Here is a 24,695-nt window from a genome sequence, read left to right on the forward strand (position 1 = left end):
ACTGAGGTTATATTATATAATATTTATGTATTTGCTCATTGTCTCCTCCCTCTACTCTCCATCCCACTAGAATGTATGTTTCATGAGGGCAAGGGTTCAATCTGCTGCATTCATCTCTATATTCTCAGCACCAAGAAAGTCCTTAGTACCTAACAGGCCCGCAGTAAATATTTGATGGGTGTGGATTGATGGATGGATGAATAGGTGGATGTATAGGGATGGATGGATAGATAGATAAAATTTGATGCTTGGATAAATGAAGGGATGGTTAGATAGGCATGTGGAGAGCTCAATAAATGTTGGTTATTATTCATTTCATATTTTTTCAATTACTTCCCTTTGGATTAGGAGCCCCATTGGGTGGCTAACTTGTACCTGCTTGTGTCGTGAGCCTGCTTTCATTTTTCATCTGTGGCACATGCCATGGCCTCCTCAAGCTCCTGGCCTAACATCATGCATCAGTTCCAAGGCCTTTTGGTGATACCATCCTCCCCGCTGTGTTCTGGGGAGGCAAGAAATCTACTTGAGAATTTTATTTCTTATTCTGCCAGGAAATTTTTCAGTTTGTTACTAGAACCTGACATCCCAGAAGTTTCTCAGCTTCAAACCTGATGAAGCCAACCTCAAACTGACAAGTTTCCCAGCAACAATGGGGTAATTGCACTTCAAAGCATATATTTAGCTCTTGTTTTCAATCTGTACAGAAAAGATGGTTGATGACTTTGACTTAAGAACAAAACCTTGCCTTCAGATTTGTTTGACTGGTGCTCTCCCTTGAGAGAGTGAACTTAGGAATAGAACATGGAGCTATGCTCTTGGTTATAGTAATTAGGAGATTTTGGAATCTGGCAAATCTAGGCTTGAATCCTGGTTCTGCCCCTTACTATCTCTGTGCCCTGGGAAGATAACTTAACCTTTATGAGCCTCAGTTTCCTTTATAAAATATTGCTTCCTCCCTTAATATGCATTTATTCAGCACCTATTAAGTTCCAAGCATTGTGCTAGACTTTAGAAGTACCACCAGTGAGCAAAAGTCACACATGGCATCATGCTCACAATCTTGTACTTTCTCTGGTTGCAAAACCATTTAACAAATAACGATGCAAAGAGGAAGGACATGGTGTGATGGGAAGCTACAGTGGGGATATAATCTAGCCAGGACAGTCAGAGAAGGTTAACTGAGGCAGTAAGGGTTAAACTGAGTCAGGCAAAGAAAAGATGTGGTGAGTGGGTTGCAAGCAAAGAGGAAAAAGTTTGAGGTTTTATTGAGCTATGGTTTAGAACTAGAGATGAAGATTCTGCTTTCATAAGAGGTTTGGTTAGATTCTTGGAATGTCAGGCCACTTTGGGGACAAACTACACAGAATCAGAGGCAAGACAATTACCCCAACTTCTGCATGAAATCCTGATGTTTTCTAGCATTGGGAACAGCATCATGTGAACTTGGTTTTGGACCTTCATATATTTTGGAGGTTAATCCCTTATTGGACTTATCATTTGTAAGTACTTTCCTCCATTCAGTAGGTTATCTTTTTCTTATTGATGGTTTCCTTTGCTGTGCAGAACCTTTAAGTTTAATTAGGTCCCATTTGTTTATTTTTGGTTTTGTTTTCTTTGCCTGAGGACACAGAACCAAAAAAAAAAAATATTGCTGAGATTTATGTCAAACAGTGTTCTGCTTATCTTTTCTTCTAGGAGGTTATGGTTTCTGGTCTTACATTTAGGTCTTTAATCAATTTTGAGTTTATTTTTGTTTATGGTATGAGAAAAATGTTCTAATTTCATTCTCCTACATGTAGATGTCCAGTTTTCCCAGTACTACTTATTAAAGAAACTGTCTTTTCTCCCTTGTATATTTTTGCCTCCTTTGTCATAGATTAATTGACCATAAGTGCGTGAGTTTATTTTTGGGCTCTCTATACCATTTCATTGATCTATGTGTGTGTTTTGTGCCAACAATTTTTAATTAATTGTCAATATTTAAAAATTTTGAGATTCACCACAAAAATCGGAACAAAAATTTATAACACTGGGGTCCATATCTCCCAGTAGAACTGGACAGAGGCAGTTCCCTATGGAACTTCCCGCATATTATCATCTAGACTGCCTACTTGCCCTCTGTGGACCTTGAGTTTGAGGTCCTCTCGTTTCAAAGATGAACTGCAGTCCACGGAAGTTTCCAGAGGTGGCTAGCTGGTTAAGAACAGCAGAGCTGATATCATAGTTAGTATCTTAAGGAGTGCTTCTACCAGCAGGATAGGAGGCATTTTTCACTCAGGTGGACATTTTCAAGCAATAATTCCAAACATGTGATGAACTGCCTTGTCCTCAAACAGCCTGGCCTCATAGCACTGCTTAATTCACATTTAAATTACACTGGGAACAAATACATTGCACAATGTTCAGCTCCAGGTTGCAGAGAAAAACACACTAATAGAGCTCTGCAATTACGAGTAATTTTTCTCTGAATCCTTCTCTTTCTCTCCCACTCTGGATTAATGATTGCCTTCACAAAGAGTCCACATGAGCTTTCAGAGCCAAAGGAGTAAACAGGAGGACATGCATTAACGTGGAGAGCTGGTTACCTCCCACGCCTGAATATAGAGCTTTTAGAAATGGAATTTTTTAGATGTGCTTCTCTTACAAATATCAGGTGAACATAATCTCCGAGGCCGTGGGTGTTGGGTGGAATGACATTCACATCAGTCATGGAGTAAATATCCAGGAGCATTAAAGAGGGAAGAAAACATCAGTCCGATTCCTTTGAGTGGCAGAGGACTTACTATGTGCCTAGTTGTTTGTGCACGATGCTTTCACAGGTTTTTGTTTATTTCCTTTGCACAACTCACAAGGTTGTGAACAGAAAAAAAAAGACAAAAAGCAAGAAAGGAAAGACACAGTATTAAACCTACATTTTTTGATTCTGGGTTCATTTTGGTGATATCAGGTAGATCTGGGGGAGAATCCCAGCCCCAGTGATCCCAGTTGTGTGACCTCAGGTTAATTATTTAATGGTTCTGAGCTTCATCTGGTCCTCGTCTGTTAAATGCCCTGTGTTAGGTACACAGTAATAGTTTTTTTTTTTTTTTCTTTCAGTTAGACTATGTGGTTTCCTCACTGGGGTTACTAATATTGAATACAATTTTAAAAGCACTGGGGCTGGTATTCGAAAATTTGGATTCTAGTTCCTACTCTGTCCTTTCCTGCTAAGACTCATAAGGAAATTATCTGGCTTTTTTCAATAATTAGACAAACATCGCACATGGCAATATAATTCAAAATGTATTAAAGGTTATAAAATGAAAAGTGGGTCTTCTTCCCCATTAAACAGTCATTGCCTTTCTTGGAGGCAATGCCTATTAACATTTACTTGAATATCCTTCTAGAAGAGTTTTCTACTATGCATATACAATCACACACACACACACTCTCTAACCCTCAAATGGAAGCGAACTTAAAATAAGCCTTGGAGATATTGTGTGTTAGCCCGTATCACCTCATTATTATTTTAATGTAGCTAAGCCCATATTGATAGTCATTTAGGTAATTTCCAGTCTTCTGTTAATAATAGTAATAGCTAATATTTATGGATTGTTTGGAATGTGCCAGGCACTATTCTAAGTACTTTGTATGTATTAACTCATTTAATATAACCATCCTGAATAGAAGCTATTATCATCATCCCCATTTCACATCTGAGAACAATGATGCCCAGAGGACTTGCCCCTCAGCCACACAATAAATAGCAGAGGTAGAATGAACAATGCTGTAACACATCTTTGTCTGCGTAGTTTTGTGCGCATTTGTCAGAATAGCTAGCAAATGATGGCTCTTAACAGCAGTAGTGTAATCAAACTGCATTTTTGAAAGATCAATATGATAGCAGGGTGGAGAATGGACTCATCTTATGGCACCTGTCACACTCTGCTGTGCATTTCCCTGCCCCCCACCGTCTCTCTTGTTAGATTATGAGCTTCTTAAAGGTAGGGATGCTGTACCCCAGGGATTGGCACTGAGGAAGGATATTCCTGACCCTTAATAACATGTGTGAATAATTATTTAAAAAAATAAGGAGGCCTTCAAAGGTAATGATAGTTGGTTTTTGGGTAGGGTTTTAAAGGGTGAATAAAATTTTGATGGTCAGAAAATGGAAGAAAATTTTTCTTCTTTGTATGAAGAAATAACAAAGGAATAACCATGTAGGATGTTCGAGGAAACATAAAACTGCCCAGGCTGTCTGGGGAAAAGGGTACATGGTGTGATATGCTCACAGAGAAGACTGGAAAGGAAACTTGGAGGCAGACACAGGGGATTACCTGAGGGACATTACCCCGAAGGACAGGACAGAGCATCTACGAATGCACCCATGTAGACCCATGATACTGGTGTCAGTTAAATTTTTTGAATCCCAGTTTATAAAATTGTATTCATCTCCATACTAGGTTTCTCTCCTCCGCTTTTCACTTTCCAGCATCATAATGGATGGCAGGTTCGTCAATATCAGTAGCCTGAAAAAACATCATATCAGTGCAGTGGGCATATTTTCAGTTTTCATTTATTTTAATCCTCACCAACTCCCTGAATTCACTGGCTGACATATTTATTTTTCTGAGTTCTGGGCCTGTGGGTCCAGGTTTATAGATGTAGCTTATAGATGTTCAATTCCCATTCATTTATATGCAAACATACCTCTCAGTGGATTTTGTTACATTTCTGTTAATCTTGAATTTCATGAAGTTATGTAGATATCTGACAACACATATTACTTTAAATACATGCTAACGTTTTTGGACACTTGATTGTTGATCCTAGCTAATATATGCAGTAAGATTCAAATTAGAGATTAGTTCTGCTAGCCACTCTTACTATATATCAGCACTACCCAAGAGGAATATAATGTGAGCCAAATATAAGCCACAAATACGATTGAAAATTTTCCACTAGTCACACTTTAAAAAGCCAAAAGAAATACAAAATTAGTAGGTTTCATTTCATCCACTCTATCTAAAATATTATCTCCACATGTAATAAACATTAAAATTATGAGATATTCTACTTCCATTCTTTTCATAATAATGTATGGTATATTTACAATACATCTCACTTTGGACTAGCCATATTTCAAATGCAGAAGTTACATAAAGCTAGAGGCCACTATATTGGATGGTGCAAAAACTAGAAGCTATAGGTTCCAGCTTCTTTGAATAACACTATTAGCTGGAAGAACTGTTAGACTGGTTTACATCTTCCCTGCTCCAAGGTAACCCTGTAAAGCTTCTTTGAAGCTTATAATTATTTGGGGGAGAGATCTACTAAGTCTCTAGGCATAAAAGTTTCCAACCATGTAAACTCTTCAGGGAAAAGTTATCCAACACCTCATGCTTTCTTCTCTATTTCTAAACCATCATGTGTGTTTTGTAATAGTCACTTTGCTTCTTTGCAGTATTCTCCCTTCAGTATTCTAGGGAGGCTCTGAGAAAGCTTCCTTTTCCACATCTGTATAGCACAACTAGAGAACAGAGGTGTCAACTCACTTGTCCTTGGACTAGTCGTCTTAGAATGGATGTACACTGTGGTGGTTAAGAGCACCAACTATGCAGCAGAATGCCTGGCTTCAAATGTTGGCTCTGTTGCTTACTGGTTTTGTAACATTTATCAGCCTGCAAAATGGGCACAACAGTATCTGCTTCACTGGATTGTCGTGAGGATTAAATAGTATAATGTAGAACATTGACATGTACAAAAATTATATAAATATTTGCTTTAATGTGATGTAGAAACAATGGCATATAGATAGACTGTATAAATATTTACTATAATTTAAAAATGTTTTTACTAAGCATTTCTTGCAACATTAAATCTCCTCCTTTCCTTTTCTAAAGTGTAGTATTTGTCACTTAGTAATCCCTTTGCTCCTCTACAAAGAAAAACAATGAGTGCAACACATTTTTTCAAGGAGGATTCACCTGGAAAATAGCCAAGATATTTTCTTTTAGGAATGGAATTACTCCATTAGGGATGTTACCTAAGAAATATTATTTTAAAAATAGAATACATAAAAAGCAATATGGCAGCACCACTTAGGTATTTTCTAGTGGTTGAGAATTGATTTGAAAGTGAATAGGAAAATTTTTAAATAATTGTCTAAAAGGAGCCAGTGAATGAATTTTCTAAGCTCAAAATTTTGACTCTACTATGTGATAGATGTTTATCATTCCTTCTCAATGATGTGCTTCTCCCCTAAAAATCAAGTTATAAAAAGGCGTTTTGTAAACATTTAAGTTGTTCAATAAATATTTATCCAATAAGAGATATTTTATGGAGAAAAATCACCAGACTTAGAGCCTCCCTGCTTCTCTTTAACTAAAAAAGAAAAACACTTGAAAACAAGGATGTGTATAGATACATATTCCCTCACTCAAAAAAAAAAATTATGTCCAAATATAAAATGAATCTTTTAAAAAAAGCTTCCTTAGAAATGTTTGATTTCAAATCCCACCTGTTTCTGCCCTTACCTTCCATCCCACTCCCCACTCTTATTTCCAGTACTTTTTCCCTTAAATTGGGGGTATATCTGCTTTACAATGGTGTGCTAGTTCTGCTATACAAAGAAGTGAATCAGCCATATGTATACATATGTCCCTTCCCTCTTAGACCTCCCTCCTCCCCAATTCCCCTACTCTAGGTCACCATAGATCACCGAGCTGAGCTGCTTGCACTATATACCAGGTTCCCACTAGCTATCTATTTTACACATGGTAGTGTATGTATGTCAAACCCAATCTTCAATTCATCCCACCATCCCCTTCCCCAACCCCCATGTCCACCTGACCGGTCTCTCTGTCTGCATCTCTATTCCTGCCCTGCAAATAGGTTCATCAGTACTGTTTTTCTAGATTTCACATATATGCCTTAATATACAATATTTGTTTTTATCTTTCTGACTTACTTCACTGTGTATAACAGACTCTAGGTTCATCCACTATCCAGTGGTTCTTGAGGCAGAGTTTGCTTTTCACCACCCACCTCCAAGACAGCAGCAAAATGAGCAAGTAACCTCTTCAAAGATGCCTGGAGTTCTTCCTGAATCAGCCCAGGAAAGGTGATGGATATAAACTAGCTCTGCATTGCAGGGACCCATAAACCACCCCCACCCACAACTGGCTAATTTCAAGAGGGCATGGGCTTCTGTATGTAAAACTCCTATTAGAAATCTTCACCAGCTGTGACTGGCAATGGGTAATTTTTGTTGTTGTTTAGTGAAAAAGAAATTATTACAGCTGACTGCATGCAGGAAAAGCTTTATTAAGTCATAGAACTATTATAATTTTTTTTAAACAGGGATGTAGAATACTCAAACATTTTAAATGACCTATGAAACAACTGGCATATATTTAGTAAGCAAGATCCACTTTAACAATTCTCTCTGCTCCCACCCTCAATGCTCAACTATAGGACATTCATTTATTTATCATGTTTAGTATTTCTGTCTCACAGCCATCTGTCAGACCTTTTGCTGCAAAAACGTGTTTTTTAACAATTAAATACACAATGGGGAGATATGGTTAGACATTTACAGGACTTGAAATGTTGAAGAATAATACACAATAATAGGATCACAAGAAGGGCAGTGGTATCTTTCAATTCATTTTGCTATTTCCAGTCTCTTTTTCAAACATTAATCTCTAAAGTCAGTCCAAGTCCCATCCTTGAAATGCATCCTGTTCCTTTTTTCCTCTCCTCCTCCAATGTCCATTATTTTAACAATTCGAGTTCTCTCGCCTGGGAAAAAGGAAAGTTATTAACTCACAAGGGACATTTATTGACATCTAATTGTTACAACCCAAACCACAGCACAAAAGTCAGTCATGTACAGGTGACACAGCATAATGGGGTCGGTCCACGTTTTCGGCACACTAAAGGAGAAGAGGGTCGCGATCTTTAAGGCTCAGGATTCACATGACGATGCACTTGCCCAGCAGCTTCTCGGCGGTCTTGGGGATCTGGGATTTCTTCTGCGGAGGCTGGGCGCCGGCGGGGGCTGCGGCGGCGGCGGGCTTCTTCTCGAAATTTATCAGCAACTGGAACAGCTCCTGGACGTTGATATTCATCTTGGCCGAGGTCTCCAAGAAGGCGCAATTCCACTCGCACGCATAGGCAGCACCTTCCTTCTCACTCACCTCCCGACGGCTCTCATCGCACTTGTTGCCCACCAGGATGACGGGGCACTTTTGCGGGTTGTTACCTTTGAGTTGACGGATCAGCTCATAGAGCGGCTTCAGCTCCTCCAGGGTTTGCTTCCTGGTGATAGAATAAACCAGGATGAAGGCGTGACCCCTGGCAATGGCAAGGCGCTGCAGGCCCCGGTAGCGGCGGCCACCGGTGGTGTCGGTGATGTGCAGCGCACCCGCCTTGTGGCTGCAGCCTAGCGCCTGGCGGTACGTATCTTCGATGGTCGGCAGGTACGCCTCACGGAAGTTGCCGCGCACCCACCTTTGCACCAGAGCGCTCTTGCCCACGCCGGCCGAGCCGAGCACCACCACGCGGAAATCTCTGCTCCTTCTCTGGGGCAGGCAGGTGCGGATGACGATCACGGTCGGCAGAGGCCGCAGCCGCTTCATCAGCCGTTCCTTGAGGCCGAAGCAGGAGTTGCCCATGGTCAGGTATTAGCTGAGAGGTGCGTGCACCGCTTCTCTGGCACTTGGCCAGCAGTGAGGGATGCCTACGGAGGAGAGAAGAGAGGATGTGTGAGGGGTGGGAGTCTAACTCGGAATGATGTCTTGTCGCAGCGCCTGCCTGGCCCGCTGCTCCCTGGGGACATGGGATGGGGGGGGGGGGGGGGGCGGGGGGTGGTGTCTGTCTCGTCCCGCTCGCTAACCCCACCCTCCTCCCTCCTCCCACTTCCCTCCTCCCTCCTCCATTCTCTGCGGTGAGCTGTCTCTCTGCCCACCCCAGGAACCCACCAAAGGCAATGCGGGTGGGGAGGAGGGCAGGAGCGCCCCGAGCCTCTTCTTCCAATGATACCTGTTTGTTACTTTCGCGGTGGCTACGCACCTGTTTTTATTTTATCATGCCACACTACAGAATGCTGCAATATTGGACAGCTTGCCAACCCTTAAAACATGCACATCCGAACGATGTTAGCAAACATTTTCACCCTAAATAAGCCCTTGCTGTCTTCTCTCCTGCAATATTAAAAATTATGCGTATCTCTGACAAGGATCGATCACTGCGGGCAAGGGTAGGTTGCCGCAGACATCGCGATCCAGGGTGTGGTCACGGGGGGCAGTGGGGGGGGGGGGGCGCCCAGGAAGCCCACAGGGACCAGGATTCGTAACGCTCACAGAGACCCCTAACCTGCAGCAACTGTCCTCAAGTACCCGCTTCCCTGATAACGTGCCCATTGCTTCCCCCCACCCCGACCCCCCGCGATAATCCAGGCTGGTTCACTCGCTACACCTTGCATTTGAGTGCCCGAAAAAAGGCGAACGATAGCTTTTACCTCTTTCCGAGGCGGGAACCTCGCGGCAAATTCTCTCCTTGCCCAGGTGGCTTTGGCCGCGGCCGCAGTGGCGGCAAGGAATTGCGCAACCAAGCTCCCAGCCGCAGCCCGCAACCAGTTCGCTCGGAGGCTCCGGGCGAAATGCTCCAACCAACAGTGGGACTGAGATTGGTTAGCTAGAGCCAGGGGGCGCAGACTGGGAGACTCCACTTGCACTGCTCACAGAGGGGGGATTGGGTTGTGAGGGGCTGACCGAGTCAGACGCGCCCCCGGCAGTCTCCCCGGCGTCCCCCACACAGGTACCCACAGCCCGGGCAGGGGCGGGGGTGGGAGGTGGCCCTGTGTTCACAAGTGCCCGCCCATTGAGTGGGGTCCGCTTACGGGGCTGCCGATGCAGGCATTTCTCACCTACTGCGATCTAAACCACTTCTTCGCTTTTTGCCCCCTGTGGGGTAGCCTTTCCCAACCCTCGCCACCTTCTCTTCCCTGCAGGAAGGCCAGTTAGCACCCTTCTCATTACTGGTGACAGACACCTCACCGCATCTCATCCACTTCACTCCAATAAACATTTGTCCAGCACAAAACCCAGTTTCTGTCTTTGCTGAGGAAGACCAACGGACACTTCTGTTATAAGAGACTTTGGAACCTGCCTCTTGGTAGGATTTCCTGTGGTGTAGACATGTTCTGTGTTTAGAGGTTGAGGGGTATCCTCTACACCCAACAACATTAAGCAGTGATCATATCCATCACCACTCTGTGTACAATACTTCTCATTTAGTCGTCGTCACAAAAACCTCGTAGGAAAATCCAGACTGGAAATGTGGGCAGCCTCCTAGGAATAGAAAGCGACCCCTGGCTGACAGCCAGTAAGAAAGCATGAGCCGCAGAGCTAACAACTGGATTTTTCCAACAACCTGAATGATCTTGAAAGCAGATTCTTCTCTAGAAACTGCACGTAAGATCAGACCATCAACACTTTGATTTTAGCCTTATTAAGCAGAGAATCCAGTTGAGCTCATCCAGACTTCTGATTTGAGAGAGTTCTAGATTTTGCAGTTGGGTATCCTATTAAGCTACAACATCTGTGGCAGTTTTTTACACAGCAAAATAAAACTAATTCAGCAGGTAAAATTACTTGTTCAAGTTTAAACGGCTCATAAATGATGGACGTAGGCCCAAACCTGGAGAAAGCAATGGCACCCCACTCCAGTACTCTTGCCTGGAAAATCCCATGGACGGAGGAGCCTGGTAGGCTGCAGACCATGGGGTCGCTAAGAGTCGGACATGACTGAAGCGACTTAGCAGCAGCAGCAGCAGCAGCAGCAGCTGGCCCAAACCCAGTACTCCTAACTCCAACTCTTGTTCTTGTTCTGATTTTATCCTCCTGTGTCATTAAGCTGATACAGTATATTTTACTCATTAGTGAAAACATTTTTATAATTTTTCTTTCTTACCCAAAGACTCATGCATGTTAGGCAGAGATCAAGAACACATGCTTTAGAGGCAGAAAACTAGCTTTAGAATGTTAATGTTTTTTTCCCTTTTCCTTCTTTGGAATACATGTTAATACTGGAAGAAAAGTTATGACCAACCTATACAGCATATTCAAAAGCAGAGACATTACTTTGCCAACAAAGGTCCATCTAGTTAAAGCTGTTGTTTTTCCAGTAGTCATGTATGGATATGAGAATTGGACTAGAAAGAGGGCTGAGAGCTGAAGAATTGATGCTTTTGAACTGTAATGTTGGAGAAGACTCTTGAGAGTCCCTTGGACTGCAAGGAGATCCAACTAGTCCATCCTAAAGGAGATCAGTCCTGGGTGTTCACTGGAAGGACTGATGTTGAAGCTGAAACTTCAATACTTTGGCCACCTGATGCAAAGAGCTGACTCATTTGAAAAGACTGATGCTGGGAAAGATTGAACACGGGAGGAGAAGGGACGACAGAGGATGAGATGGTTGGATGGCATCATCGATTCAATGGACGTGAGTTTGGGTAAACTCTGGGAGTTGGTGATAGACAGGGAGGCCTGGCATGCTGCAGTCCACAGGGTCACAAAGAGTCAGACATGACTGAGCAACTGAAATGATAATATGCCTTTGAGCTGTGCGATCCTGGAGAAATTACTTTTCTGTAGAGGGGAACTGATACCTATAAGAAAGAATTGTGGGGAGGATTCAAGGAGCTACTCCCTGATGCACTAGTTAGAAGGCATTTAGAATACAATAGGTAATTCATAAAAGACAGCTATTGGCCTTCACATAATAATATAGAAATCTGTATACACATAATCGTGTAGTCTTTGAGCATTTTTGGAAGTGCCAATGACCTTTTTATTTAAACCAAATAAGAGCAGATTTCCACCAGGAAAACACAGCAGGCTTGGGGAAAATAAATTGAGGACAGAAGAACTTGGGGCAGGGAAGAAGAGCAGTGAGAATTCTGAGCAAGAACGAAATCTTTGCACATTCCTCCTAAACCACAAATAACACTGCCTATTGAAACTAGGGCACCTAAAATGTCACTTCATGGCAAATAGAAGGAGAAACAGTGGAAGCAGTAACAGATTTTATTTTCTTGAGCTGCAGATGGTAATGCAGCTACGAAATTAAAAGACGCTTGCTCCTTGGAAGAAAAGCTATGACAAACCTAGATAGTGTATTAAAAAGCAGAGGCATCACTTTGCTGACAAAGGTCCACATAGTCAAACTATGGTTTTTCCCAGTAGTCATGTACAGATATGAGAGTTGGACCATAAAGAAGGCTGAGCACCTAAGAATCGATGCTTTCAGATTGTGGTGCTGAAGAAGACTCTTTAGAGTCCCGTGCATGGCAAGGAGATCAAACCAGTCAATCCTAAAGGAAATCAACCCTGAATATTCATTGAAAGGACTGATGCTGAAGCTGAAGCTCCAATGTTTTGGCCACCTGATACAAAGAGACAATTCACTGGAAAAGACCCTGATGCAGGGAAAGATTGAGGGCAGGAGGAGAAGGGAGTGACAGAGGATGAGATGGTTGGATGGTATCACTGACTCAATGGACATGAGTTGGAACAAACTCAGGGAGATAGCGAAGGACAGGGAAGCCTGGCGTGCTGTAGTCTCTGGGGTTGCAAAGTCGGACATGACCTAGTGACTGAACAACAACAAAAAGTCTTTAGGAATGAGAAAGACTAGAAAAGAGGGTCCTGAAACTGAAACTGATGGGCATCAGTTTACCCCAGAGCAGACACCTTGGCACTTGACAGGTTGTCCTCTCTGTTTGGGGGTAGTTCGGATTATTAGTGAAGTTTTCATAGTTACCTGTCACTCCAGCCACTGATTCCGGTTTCATCGTCTGGAGTCTGGAAATGCATTGATCAGTCTGCTCCCTTGGATGCCCTTACAGCCTTTCAGCTATTTGAAGACAATTATGTCTAATCACTAAGTCATTTATAATGCTGGAAGTGGCCTGAGGACCATCAAGTCAAACCCTTCATTTTGGTGATGAGGAAACTGAACCTCAGGGGCCATGCTCTGACCTAAGACCAAGCTTACTCTTCACTCCTGTAGCCTCGCCTTTTGTTTGAAAACAACGGTTCCTTGGGGTGTATGGATGTCTTTTGTTCCACTGCTTTTTATTTTTTTCCCATTGTTATAACGCATATTTGTTTCTTTACAGTAAACAAACTAAGAATACACGTTTCAAATACACAAAAAAATGGGGTCCTGATATATGGAAGATGAATGAGATGCCTTTGGAGGAAAAACATTTAAAACAAAGAAACAACAAAAAAGAAGGGGAAGTGAAAAATAGGAGGAGGAAGAAGACAAAGGAGGAGGAGGAAGAGGAGGAGGAAGAAGAGAAAGGAGGAGGAAAGCAAGAGGGTGTGGAAATATATATCCCAAAGTAAAGCCTTTAAATGCCAGAGAAATCAAATTATGAGGTTATACATAGAAATCAGAAGAAATGATAAAAATACAAAACCATAGCTCCTCCATCCAAACCAGGTCTTGCACTTCAAAAGTCAATATAAAATATTTCACTTTAAGAGCAGCCCTAGCCCAGGGATCCAGCATTGCAGTAGGCCAGAGAGTCAAAGGAATGGGTTCCCTGAAAAATAAAACTATATACTACTATACAGTAGTTATAAATGAACAGGAGTTTTCTTTAGTTATCCATACAGATGGCCGAGGCACATGAAAAGATGCTTAACATTGCTAATTAATAGAGAAATGCAAATCAAAACTATAATGAGATGACACCTCACACTAGTCAGGATCAGTTCAGTTCAGTTCAGTCGCTCAGTCGTGTCCGACTCTTTGCGACCCCATGAATCACAGCACGCCAGGCCTCCCTGTCCATCACCAACTCCCGGAGTTCACTCAGACTCACGTCCATCGAGTCAGTGATGCCATCCAGCCATCTCATCCTCTGTTGTCCCCTTCTCCTCCTGCCCCCAATCCCTCCCAGCATCAGGGTCTTTTCCAATGAGTCAACTCTTTGCATGAGGTGGCCAGAGTACTGGAGTTTCAGCTTTAGCATCATTCCTTCCAAAGAAATCCCAGGGCTGATCTCCTTCAGAATGGACTGGTTGGATCTCCTTGCAGTCCAAGGGACTCGCAAGAGTCTTCTCCAACACCACAGTTCAAAAGCATCAATTCTTCGGCACTCAGCCTTCTTCACAGTCCAACTCTCACATCCGTACATGACCACAGGAAAAACCACAGCCTTGACTAGACGGACCTTTGTTGGCAAAGTAATGTCTCTGCTTTTGACTATGCTATCTAGGTTGGTCATAACTTTCCTTCCAAGGAGTAAGTGTCTTTTAATTTCATGGCTGCAATCACCATCTGCAGTGATTTTGGAGCCCCAAAAAATAAAGTCTGACACTGTTTCCCCATCTATTTCCCATGAAGTGATGGGACTGGATGCCATGATCTTAGTTTTCTGAATGTTGAGCTTTAAGCCAACTTTTTCACTCTCCACTTTCACTTTCATCAAGAGGCTTTTTAGTTCCTCTTCACTTTCTGCCATAAGGGTGGTGTCATCTGCATATTTGAGATTATCAAAAAATCTACAAACAACAAATGCTGGAGAGGGTATGGAGAAAAGGGAACCCTTTTGCACTGTCAGTGGGAATGTAAATTGGTTCGGCAGCTATGGAAAATAGTATGGAGGCTCCTTAAGAAGCTAAAAATAGAGCTACCATATAATGCAGCAATCCAACTCTTGGGATTATAGAATATAGAAAGTCAATCAGTTACGTCTGACTCTTTGAGACCCTATGGACTATACAGTCCATGGAACTCTCCATACTGGAGTGGGTAACCTTTCCCTTCTCCAGGGCATCCTTCCAACCCAGGGATCAAACCCATGTCTCCCGCATTGCAGGCAGATTCTTTACCAGCTGAGCTACAAGGGAAACCCAAGAATACTAGAGTGGGTAGCCTATCCCTTCTCCAGTGGATCTTCCTGATCCAGGAATCAAACTGGGGTCTCCTACATTGCAGGTGGATTCTTCACCAACTGAGCTATCAGGGAAGCACGCTTGGGATTATATCTGGAGAAAAACAAAATTTGAAAGGATACATGCACCCCAGTGTTCATTGCAATGCCATTTATAATAGCCAAGACATGGAAGCAACCTAAATGTCCACTGACAGATGAACAGATAAAGAAGATGTGGTATATGTATACAACTGACTACCAAACCATAAAAAGAATGAAATACTGCCATTTGTAGCAACATGGATTATCATACTAAGTTAAGTAGTCAGGCAGAGAAAGACAAATATCAATATAATATTGCTTATATTCAGAATCTTTTTTTTTAATGATACAAATGAACTTATTTACAAAAGAGAAGCAGACACAAAGACTTAGAGAATGAACTTATGGTTAGCAGGGGAGAAAGCGGGAAGGATACATTGGGAGTTTGGAATTGACAATGTACACACTGATATATTTAAAACAGACAACCAACAAGGACCTGCTGTATAGCACAGGGAACTCTGTTCAACACTCTGTAATAACCTAAATAGGAAAAGAATTTGAAAAAGAACAGATACATGAACTTCCTGATTTTCAAGCTGGTTTTAGAAAAGGCAGAGGAACCAGAGATCAAATTGCCAACATCTGCTGGATCATGGAAAAAGGAAGAGAGTTCCAGAAAAACATCTATTTCTGCTTTATTGACTATGCCAAAGCCTTTGACTGTGTGGATCACAATAAACTGTGGAAAATTCTGAAAGAGATGGGAATACCAGACCACCTGACCTGCCTCTTGAGAAATCTGTATGCAGGTCAGGAAGCAACAGTTAGAACTGGACATGGAACAACAGACTGGTTCCAAATAGGAAAAGGAGTACATCAAGGCTGTATATTGTCACCCTGCTTATTTAACTTTATGCAGAGGACATCATGAGAAACGCTGGGCTGGAAGAAACACAAGCTGGAATCAAGATTGCCGGGAGAAATATCAGTAACCTCAGATATGCAGATGATACCACCCTTATGGCAGAAAGTGAAGAGGAACTAAAAAGCCTCTTGATGAAAGTGCAAGTGGAGAGTGAAAAAGTTGGCTTAAAGCTCAACATTCAGAAAATGAAGATCATGGCATCTGGTCCCATCACTTCAGGGGAAATAGATGGGAAATCAGAGGAAACAGTGTCAGACCTTATTTTGGGGGGTTCCAAAATAACTTCAGATAATGATTGCAGCCATGAAATTAAAAGACACTTACTCCTTGGAAGGAAAGTTATGACCAACCTAGATAGCATACTGAAAAGCAGAGATATTACTTTGCCAACAAAGGTCCGTCTAGTCAAGGCTATGGTTTTTTCTGTGGTCATGTATGGATGTGAGAGTTGGACGGTGAAGAAAGCTGAGTACCGAAGAATTGATGCTTTTGAACTGTGGTGTTGGAGAAGACTCTTGTGATTCTCTTGGACTGCAAAGAGATCCAACCCGTCTATCGTAAAGCAGATCAGTCTTGGCTGTTCATTGGAAGGACTGATGCTGAGGCTGAAACTCTAATACTTTGGCCACCTCATGTGAAGAGTTGACTCATTGGAAAAGAACCTGATGCTGGGAGGGATTGGGGGCAGAAGGGGACAACAGAGAATGAGATGGCTTGATGGCATCACCAACTCAATGCACATGAGTTTGGGTGAGCTCCGGGAGTTGGTGATGGACAGGGAGGCCTGGCATGCAGTGATTCATGAGGTCGCAAAGAGTCGGACATGACTGAGCAACTGAACTGAACTGAACTGAGTCACTTTGCTATACACCTAAAACTACCACAACATTGGTTGTTAATCAACTGAATTCTGATATAAAATAATTTTTTTAAAAAGTTCAGCAAATAAAACATAAAAAGGATTTAAATGGAAATTATGGAACTGAAAAATACAATAATAGAAAATTTTTAAACTTTCTTAATGGGCTTAATATTATAATGGAGATGACATTGGATAGAATCAGTGAACTTGAGGATAAAGAAATAAAATTTACTCAATATAAACAATAGAGATAAAATAGACTGGGAAAAAAAATGAGGAGAGTCTCTAGGGTCTGTGGTGCAATAACCAAAATCCCAACATTTGTATCAGAGCCCCAGAAGGAGAGAAGAAACAGTCTAAATGAGTATGGCAAGAAATTATGCCTGAGAATCTCCCAAATTTGTTGAAAGACACAAACTTACAGTTCCAAGAAGCTGAACAAACCCCACCAGGAGAATTCCAAGGGAATCAATGCCAAGACACATAATTGAATTCTGAAAACAATGATAAATTCTTGAAAGTAGATAGAAAGAAGGAATATATTACCTGTCAGAGGAACATTAATTCAGATGATGGCAGATATCTCATTTGAAACCACAGATACCAAAGGAAATGGCATGGCATTTTTCAAGTGCTGAAAGTCTTTTCAAAGAACTGTCAACTGCAAATTCTATATCCAGCAAAATATACCTTCAAGAACAAACACCATGTCCAGATGAAGAAAAGCAAAGAGGATTTTTTGCTAACAAACCTATCCTCAAAGAGTGACTGAAGGAAGTTTCTTGATGAAAGTGAAAGAGCAGAGTGAAAAAGAGCCTCTTGATGAAGGTGAAAGAGGAGAATAAAAAAGCTGGCTTAAAACTCAACATTCAGAAAACTACAATCATGGCATCTGGTCCCGTCACCTCATGGCATATAGATGGAGAAACAATGGAAACAGTGAAAGACATTATTTTCTTGGGCTCCAAAATCACTGTGTATGGTGACTGCAGCCATGAAATTAAAAGACATTTGCTCCTTGGAAGAAAAGCTATGACAAACATAGCCAGAGTATTAAAAAGCAGAGACGTTATTTTTCCAACAAAGGTCCACATAGTCAAAGCTATAGTTTTACCAGTAGTTATGTATGGATGTGAGAGTTGGACTGTAAAGAAGGCTGAGCACCGAAGAAATGATGCTTTTTAACTGTGGTGTTGGAGAAGACTCTTGAGAGTCCTTTGGACTGCAAGGAGATCCAACCAGTCAATCCTAAAGGAAATCAACTCTGAATATTCATTGAAAGGACTGATGCTGAAGCTGAAGCTCCAATGCTTTGGCCACCTGATGCGAAGAGCCAACTCACTGGAAAAGACCCTGATGCTGGGAGAGATCGAAGGCAGGAGGAGAAGTGGGTGACAGAGGATGAGATGGTTGGATGGCATCACCAACATGGACATGAGTTTGAGCAAGCTCCAGGAGACGGTAAAGAACAGGGAAGCCTGGCATGCTGCAGTCCATGGGATCACAGTCGTACATGACTGAGCAACTGAACAACAAATAACAAAGAAAGTTTCATAAACAGAAAGGAAAAGATAATTAGGAACTTCATAGGGAAAGCATAATATCAAGATAGATTTTAAAAATAGGGGTAATTATGGTAGACTATTCTTCTCATGGGTTTCCCTGGTAGCTCAGATGGTAAGGAATCTGCCTGCAATGCAGGAGACCCAGATTTGATACCTGGGTTGGGAAGATTCCCCTGGAGAAGGGGACAGCTACCCACTTCAGTCTTCTTGGCTAGAGAACTCCATGGACAGAGGAGCCTAACAGGCTGCAGTCCATGAGCAACTAACACTTACTTACACTTACCTGCTTATCATTCTCATAAACTTTTACAATCATCATGATGACTGAAAGAAAAATTATAATATCTGATACTCAAGGCAATGGTGCTAAAAGTTGGGAAAGGCAAAGGGACCTGAATAGAAGCAAGGTTTCCATACTTCACTCATGCAATAATAGATTATAATGTCATATATGCATATTGTAATATCCAAAGGAATAACTTTTTATACAAAGTGATATACTCAAACACACTAAAAATAAATCAAGAGAGAATCCTATTAAAAAAACATTCCAGTAACCCACATAAAGGTGATAAAGCAAAGCAGAGGAAAACCAGGAAACAATAAAATTGTGTACTTAAGTTCATATATATCAAGAATCATCTTAAATGTAAATGGTGTAAATACACCACATAAAAAGGCAGATTGGCAGGGTGGATAAAATAAACAAACCAAAAAAGAAACACAAGCCAACTATATGATGTTTGAAATAAGAAGAAATTCACTTCATATTAAATGACATAGGTAGGTTGAAAATAAAAGAATATTTTTTATAATAAAAAAGAATGCATAGAAACCAAAATTAAAAACAGTATTATTTACAGTCACTACAAAAAAGAAAGTACTTTGTACATATACAAAACACATAAATAGTCTGAATGCTGAAAATTACAAAATGCTCATAAAAGAAATCAAAGAAGACTTAAGTTGATGGAAAGACATAATGTGTTCATGAATTAGGACATTCAACTTAGTAAAGATCTCTCCAAGTTGATCTATGGTTTTAATGCAATTCTTGTCAAAATCTCAGCCAAGATTTTATAAGCATAAATAAGTTTATCCTAAAATTTATATGGGAAGGCATAGTATCTAGTATAGCTAAAAGACTCTTGAAAAGGAGTACAGTGAAAAGAATCCTTACAGGAGACAGGGATCAAGACCATTCCCATAGAAAAGAAATGTAAAGAAGCAAAATGGCTGTCTGCGGAGGCCCTACAAATAGCTGTGAAAAGAAGAGAAGCAAAAAGCAAAGGAGAAAAGGAAAGATATAAACATCTGAATGCAGAGTTCCAAAGAATAGCAAAAAGAGATAAGAAAGCCTTCCTCAGCGATCAATGCAAAGAAATAGAGGAAAACAACAGAATGGGGAAAACTAGGGATCTCTTCAAGAAAATCAGAGATACCAAAGGAACATTTCATGCAAAGATGAGCTTGATAAAGGACAGAAATGGTATGGACCTAACAGAAGCAGAAGATATTAAGAAGAGATGGCAAGAATACACATTAGAACTGTACAAAAAAGATCTTCACGACCCAGATAATCACAATGGTGTGATCACTGACCTAGAGCCAGACATCCTGGAATGTGAAGTCAAGTGGGCCTTAGAAAGCATCACTATTAACAAAGCTAGTGGAGGTGATGTAATTCCAGTTGAGCTATTCCAAATCCTGAAAGATGATGCTGTGAAAGTGCTGCACTCAATATGCCAGCAAATTTGGAAAACTCAGCAGTGGCCACAGGACTGGAAAAGGTCAGTTTTCATTCCAATCCCAAAGAAAGGCAATTCCAAAGAATGCTCAAACTACCGCACAATTGCACTCATCTCACACGCTAGTAAAGTAATGCTCAAAATTCTCCAAGCCAGGCTTCAGCAATATGTGAACCGTGAACTTCCTGATGTTCAAGTTGGTTTTAGAAAAGGCAGAGGAACCAGAGATCAAATTGCCAACATCCTCTGGATCATGGAAAAAGGAAGAGAGTTCCAGAAAAACATCTATTTCTGCTTTATTGACTATGCCAAAGCCTTTGACTGTGTGGATCACAATAAACTGTGGAAAATTTTGAAAGAGATGGGAATACCAGACCACCTGACCTGCCTCTTGAGAAATCTGTATGCAGGTCAGGAAGCAACAGTTAGAACTGGATATGGAACAACAGACTGGTTCCAAATAGGAAAAGGAGTACATCAAGGCTGTATATTGTCACCCTGCTTATTTAACTTTATGCAGAGGACATCATGAGAAACGCTGGGCTGGAAGAAACACAAGCTGGAATCAAGATTGCTGGGAGAAATATCAGTAACCTCAGATATGCGGATGACACCACCCTTATGGCAGAAAGTGAAGAGGAACTAGAAAGCCTCTTGAAGAAAGTGAAAGTGGAGAGTGAAAAAGTTGGCTTAAAGCTCAACATTTAGAAAACTAAGATCATGGCATCTGGTCCCATCACTTCATGGGAAATAGATGGGGAAACAGTGGAAACAGTGTCAGACTATTTTTGGGGGCTCCCAAATCATTGCAGATGGTGACTGCAGCCATGAAATTAAAAGACGCTTACTCCTTGGAAGGAAAATTATGACCAATCTAGATAGCATATTCAAAAGCAGAGACATTACTTTGCCAACAAAGGTTCGTCTAGTCAAGGCTGTGGTTTTTCCTGTGGTCATGTATGGATGTGAGAGTTGGACTGTGAAGAAAGCTGAGCGCCGAAGAATTGATGCTTTTGAACTGTCGTGTCGGAGAAGACTCTTGAGAGTCCCTTGGACTGCAAGGAGATCCAACCAGTCCAATCTGAAGGAGATCAGCCCTGGGATTTCTTTGGAAGGAATGATGCTAAAGCTGAAACTCCAGTACTTTTACCACCTCATGCAAAGAGTTGACTCATTGGAAAAGACTGATTCTGGGAGGGATTTGGGGGCAGGAGGAGAAGGGGACATAGGATGAGATGGCTGGATGGCATCACTGACTCGATGGACATGAGTCTCAGTGAACTCCAGGAGTTGGTGATGGACAGGGAGGCCTGGCGTGCTGCGATTCATGGGGTCGCAAAGAGTCGGACATGACTGAGCGACTGAACTGAACTGACTCAGGTGATTCTAATACAGAAGAAAGCTTGAAACCACTTTAGAATCTTGCTTGATCAATCATCCTATCTCTAAACTAACAGAATGAATAAAGTGGGGGTTAAAAGATAAAGGAGAAGTCAATGGCACCCACTCCAGTACTGTTGCCTGGAAAATCCCTACGGAGGAGCCTGGTAGGCTCCAGTCCATGCGGTCGCACAGAGTCGGACACGACTGAGCGACTTCACTTTCACTTTCCACTTTCATGCATTGGAGAAGGAAATGGCAACCCACTCCAGTGTTCTTGCCTGGAGAATCCCTTGGACGGAGAAGCCTGGTAGGCTGCAGTCCATGGGGTCACACAGAGTCGGACACGACTGAAGCGACTTAGCATAGCATAGCATAAAAGATAAAAAGGAAGAAGAGATCATAAGAAAAAAAGAAACACAAGAGGAAAAGCAAGACTGGAGAAGAAAACTGTGAATATGATTTTGAGCATAGTGAGTTGGAGGTGCCTGTGGGACAGGCAGGAGACCAATTCTAGTACTCAGTTGGATTATAGGAATAAAGCTCCAGGGAAAGCTTGGGTCTGGTTAGATAGATTTGATGACTGTATTTCCTGAAACAAGAACTGGAAACCATGGTTTGCATGGATTTTTATGCTTCTCCCAGGGAAGAGAGAAAATTTTAATACCAAAATGTTGACAATGTTTCAAAGTTTTAAGCAATTTGCTTCTTCTCTACCCTCAGTCTCCTCCTCTGTAACACTGGGATAATAGTGGTACCTACTCTAGAAAGTTCCTGTGACTAAATAACAAGTATTTCACGAGTAAACAAATAACAAATGCTTGGGGCATTGCTTGGAGATAGTAATCACTCAGTAAATGTTAGCTATTCCTACTTATGTAAACAATAGGGCTAAATACTTTTTAAAAATAAAAGATATACAGATTAGAAAGAAAGAAATAAAACTGTCTTTGTTTGAAAGTTGCATGATTGTCTATGTACAAAATCCCAAAGGACTGACAAAATAAAAAAACCCACCTGAAATGAGTAAATGACTACAGCAAGGTTACAAGATGCAAGGTAAATGTACAAAATCAATTACTTTCCTTCATACCAACAATGGACATTGGAATTTGAAATTATTAACACAGAACCATAGCACCAAAAGAACTTGAAACATTTAAGTTATAAACTTTCCAAATATATACAAGGTCTATGCATAAAAATAAAGTTTAATGAAAAAAGTCAAGAAACATCTAAAAAGAGACAGTCTATGTTCATGGATTAGAAAACTCAATATTGTTGTCAATTCTTCCCAACTTGATTTGTAGATGCAATATGATCTGAATCAAAATCTAAGCAGCTGTTTTGTGGATATTAGCAAGTTTATATGGAAAACAAACAAAAAAAAAATAGCCAACACAATACAAAGAAAAACAAAGTTGAAGGACTGCAATTACCCAACTTCAAGACTTACTCTAAAGCTACAGTGATCAACATAGCATGGTTCCTGTGTATTCTGCTATTGTTGGGTGAAGTATTTTATAAATGTCAATTAGGTCTAGTTGATTAATTGTGCTGTGTCAGTTGAACTATGTTATTACTCATTTTCTGCCTGCTGGATCTATTAATTACTGAAGGGGTATTCAAGTCTCCAAATCCATATTAATGGATTTGTCTATTTCTCCTTTTCAGTTCTATTAGTTTTGCCTCATGTGTTTTGATGTTCTGTCATTAAGTACATACACATTAAGGACTTCTATGTCTTCTTGGAGAATTGACTCTGTTATCACTATGTAATGACCCTCTTTATCCCTGATAATCTCCCTTGTTCTTCAGTCTAATTTGTCTGAAATTAATATAGCTACTTCAGCTTTCTTTGATTAGTGTTACTATAGAATATCTTTCTCTATCCCTTTACTTTTAATCTATTTGTGTCTTTATATTTAAAATAGATTCATTGTGGAAAAAATATATGTATATAGTTGGAATGACTTCTTTTTCTACTCTAACAGCCTCTGTCTTTTAACTGATATATTTAGACAATCATATTTGGTGTGATTATCAGTGTATTCGGTTTACTATCTACCATGTTTGCAGGTGTTTCACATTTTGTACTTGTTCTTTATTTTTTCTCCCTTTTCTGCCTTCTCTGTTTTTAACCAAGCAATTCATATAATTCCATTTTCTCTCCAGTCTTAGTCTATCAATTTACAAAATACATTTATAACAAATTTAAGTCCACTTTCAAATAACACTTCAGATGCAACACATGTGCCTTATAACATAGTATTCCCAATTAATCCCTCTCATTCCTTACAAATTTATGTCATTCATTTCACTCATCCATATGCTATAATCACCTAATGTATTGTTACTATTATCACTTTGAACAGTTATCTATTAGATCAATTAATAAGAAAAATAAAAGATTTAATTTTACCTTTATTTATTTAATCTCTAGTGCTCTTTTATTCTTTACTTAAATCTGAAATCTGAGGAAAAGCTTTAAAGAACATGCCATCTGGAGAGAACCTTGAAGGGAAAAGAGGTTGCTTGGGAAAAGACAGACAGAAGAATGATGCCAAAAGGGCACGGAGCCAAGAAATCACCTATGGATGAAATAATAGTTGAATTGAAATCCCCCCTAGAAATCATCCGTGGTTTAATTACCTCCTTTCCTAGGTGAATAATTTGCCCAAGGTTCCATAGCTCAGAAGTTGCAGAACTGGGATTCAAACCCAGGAAGAGTGACTTCAGCACCTATTCAAACTACAGAAGGATGTTAGGACCTGCTCAAAGTGGCTCAGCCAATCAGACACAGCCAGGACAAGATCTTAGCCCCTGTCTCCAGGCCCTCACCTTTTACTCTCCCACAGGAGCACATCCGGGAAAACAAATCCCTATGGGGGTTTCAGAGATGGAGTTAACACAGTCTTCTGGGTCAAGGGTAAAAAAAGGAATCAGAAATTATGTTTTCTCAGGAGGGAGAGAGTATCTGTACAATTTCACTAATTACAACTTTGAATAAGCTGCCGGCATAGTCTTCTTAATGAAATGAGCCATAATCCTTCTTTGGAAACTTTCCCAGACAATCAGGTCTGTATAAGCGAATACTTATACCCTAGCCCAAAGGGAAGGCACCAACCAAATGAAGGCTCCTTGAGGAGGGGGTTGGTGGGAGAAGAGGGTCTTCCAGAGACCAGCAAATGAGGACTTTTCTTCTTTCTTATAATATTATGTAGCAATTACAGGT

General features: G+C 40.9%; 1 protein-coding gene across 6 annotated transcripts in view; it reads right to left on the reverse strand.

Moving 5' to 3' along the window:
- Positions 1-7,285: 7,285 nt before the first annotated feature.
- The window catches only part of DIRAS3 (DIRAS family GTPase 3), a 33,512-nt gene continuing 16,102 nt past the window's right edge, over positions 7,286-24,695 (reverse strand). For 2 of the 6 annotated variants that reach the window (XM_086394324.1, XM_086394323.1), the window contains 2 exons: positions 8,494-8,722; positions 7,286-8,301 (listed from right to left, as the gene is read on the reverse strand). In XM_086394324.1, the coding sequence (XP_086250450.1) occupies positions 7,956-8,301; positions 8,494-8,657 (510 nt within the window). In that variant the 5' untranslated portion in view covers positions 8,658-8,722 and the 3' untranslated portion in view covers positions 7,286-7,955. Of the gene's footprint in view, positions 8,723-9,502; positions 9,818-24,695 lie in introns of those variants that run through there. The other 4 variants (XM_086394321.1, XM_086394320.1, XM_086394322.1 and 1 more) reach the window with 3 other exon arrangements.

The sequence above is a fragment of the Bos grunniens genome, chromosome 3, assembly GCF_055505025.1.
Source record: "Bos grunniens cultivar Pamir isolate PY7600 chromosome 3, Bosgru_T2T1.0, whole genome shotgun sequence".
Taxonomy (NCBI): Eukaryota; Metazoa; Chordata; class Mammalia; order Artiodactyla; family Bovidae; genus Bos; species Bos grunniens.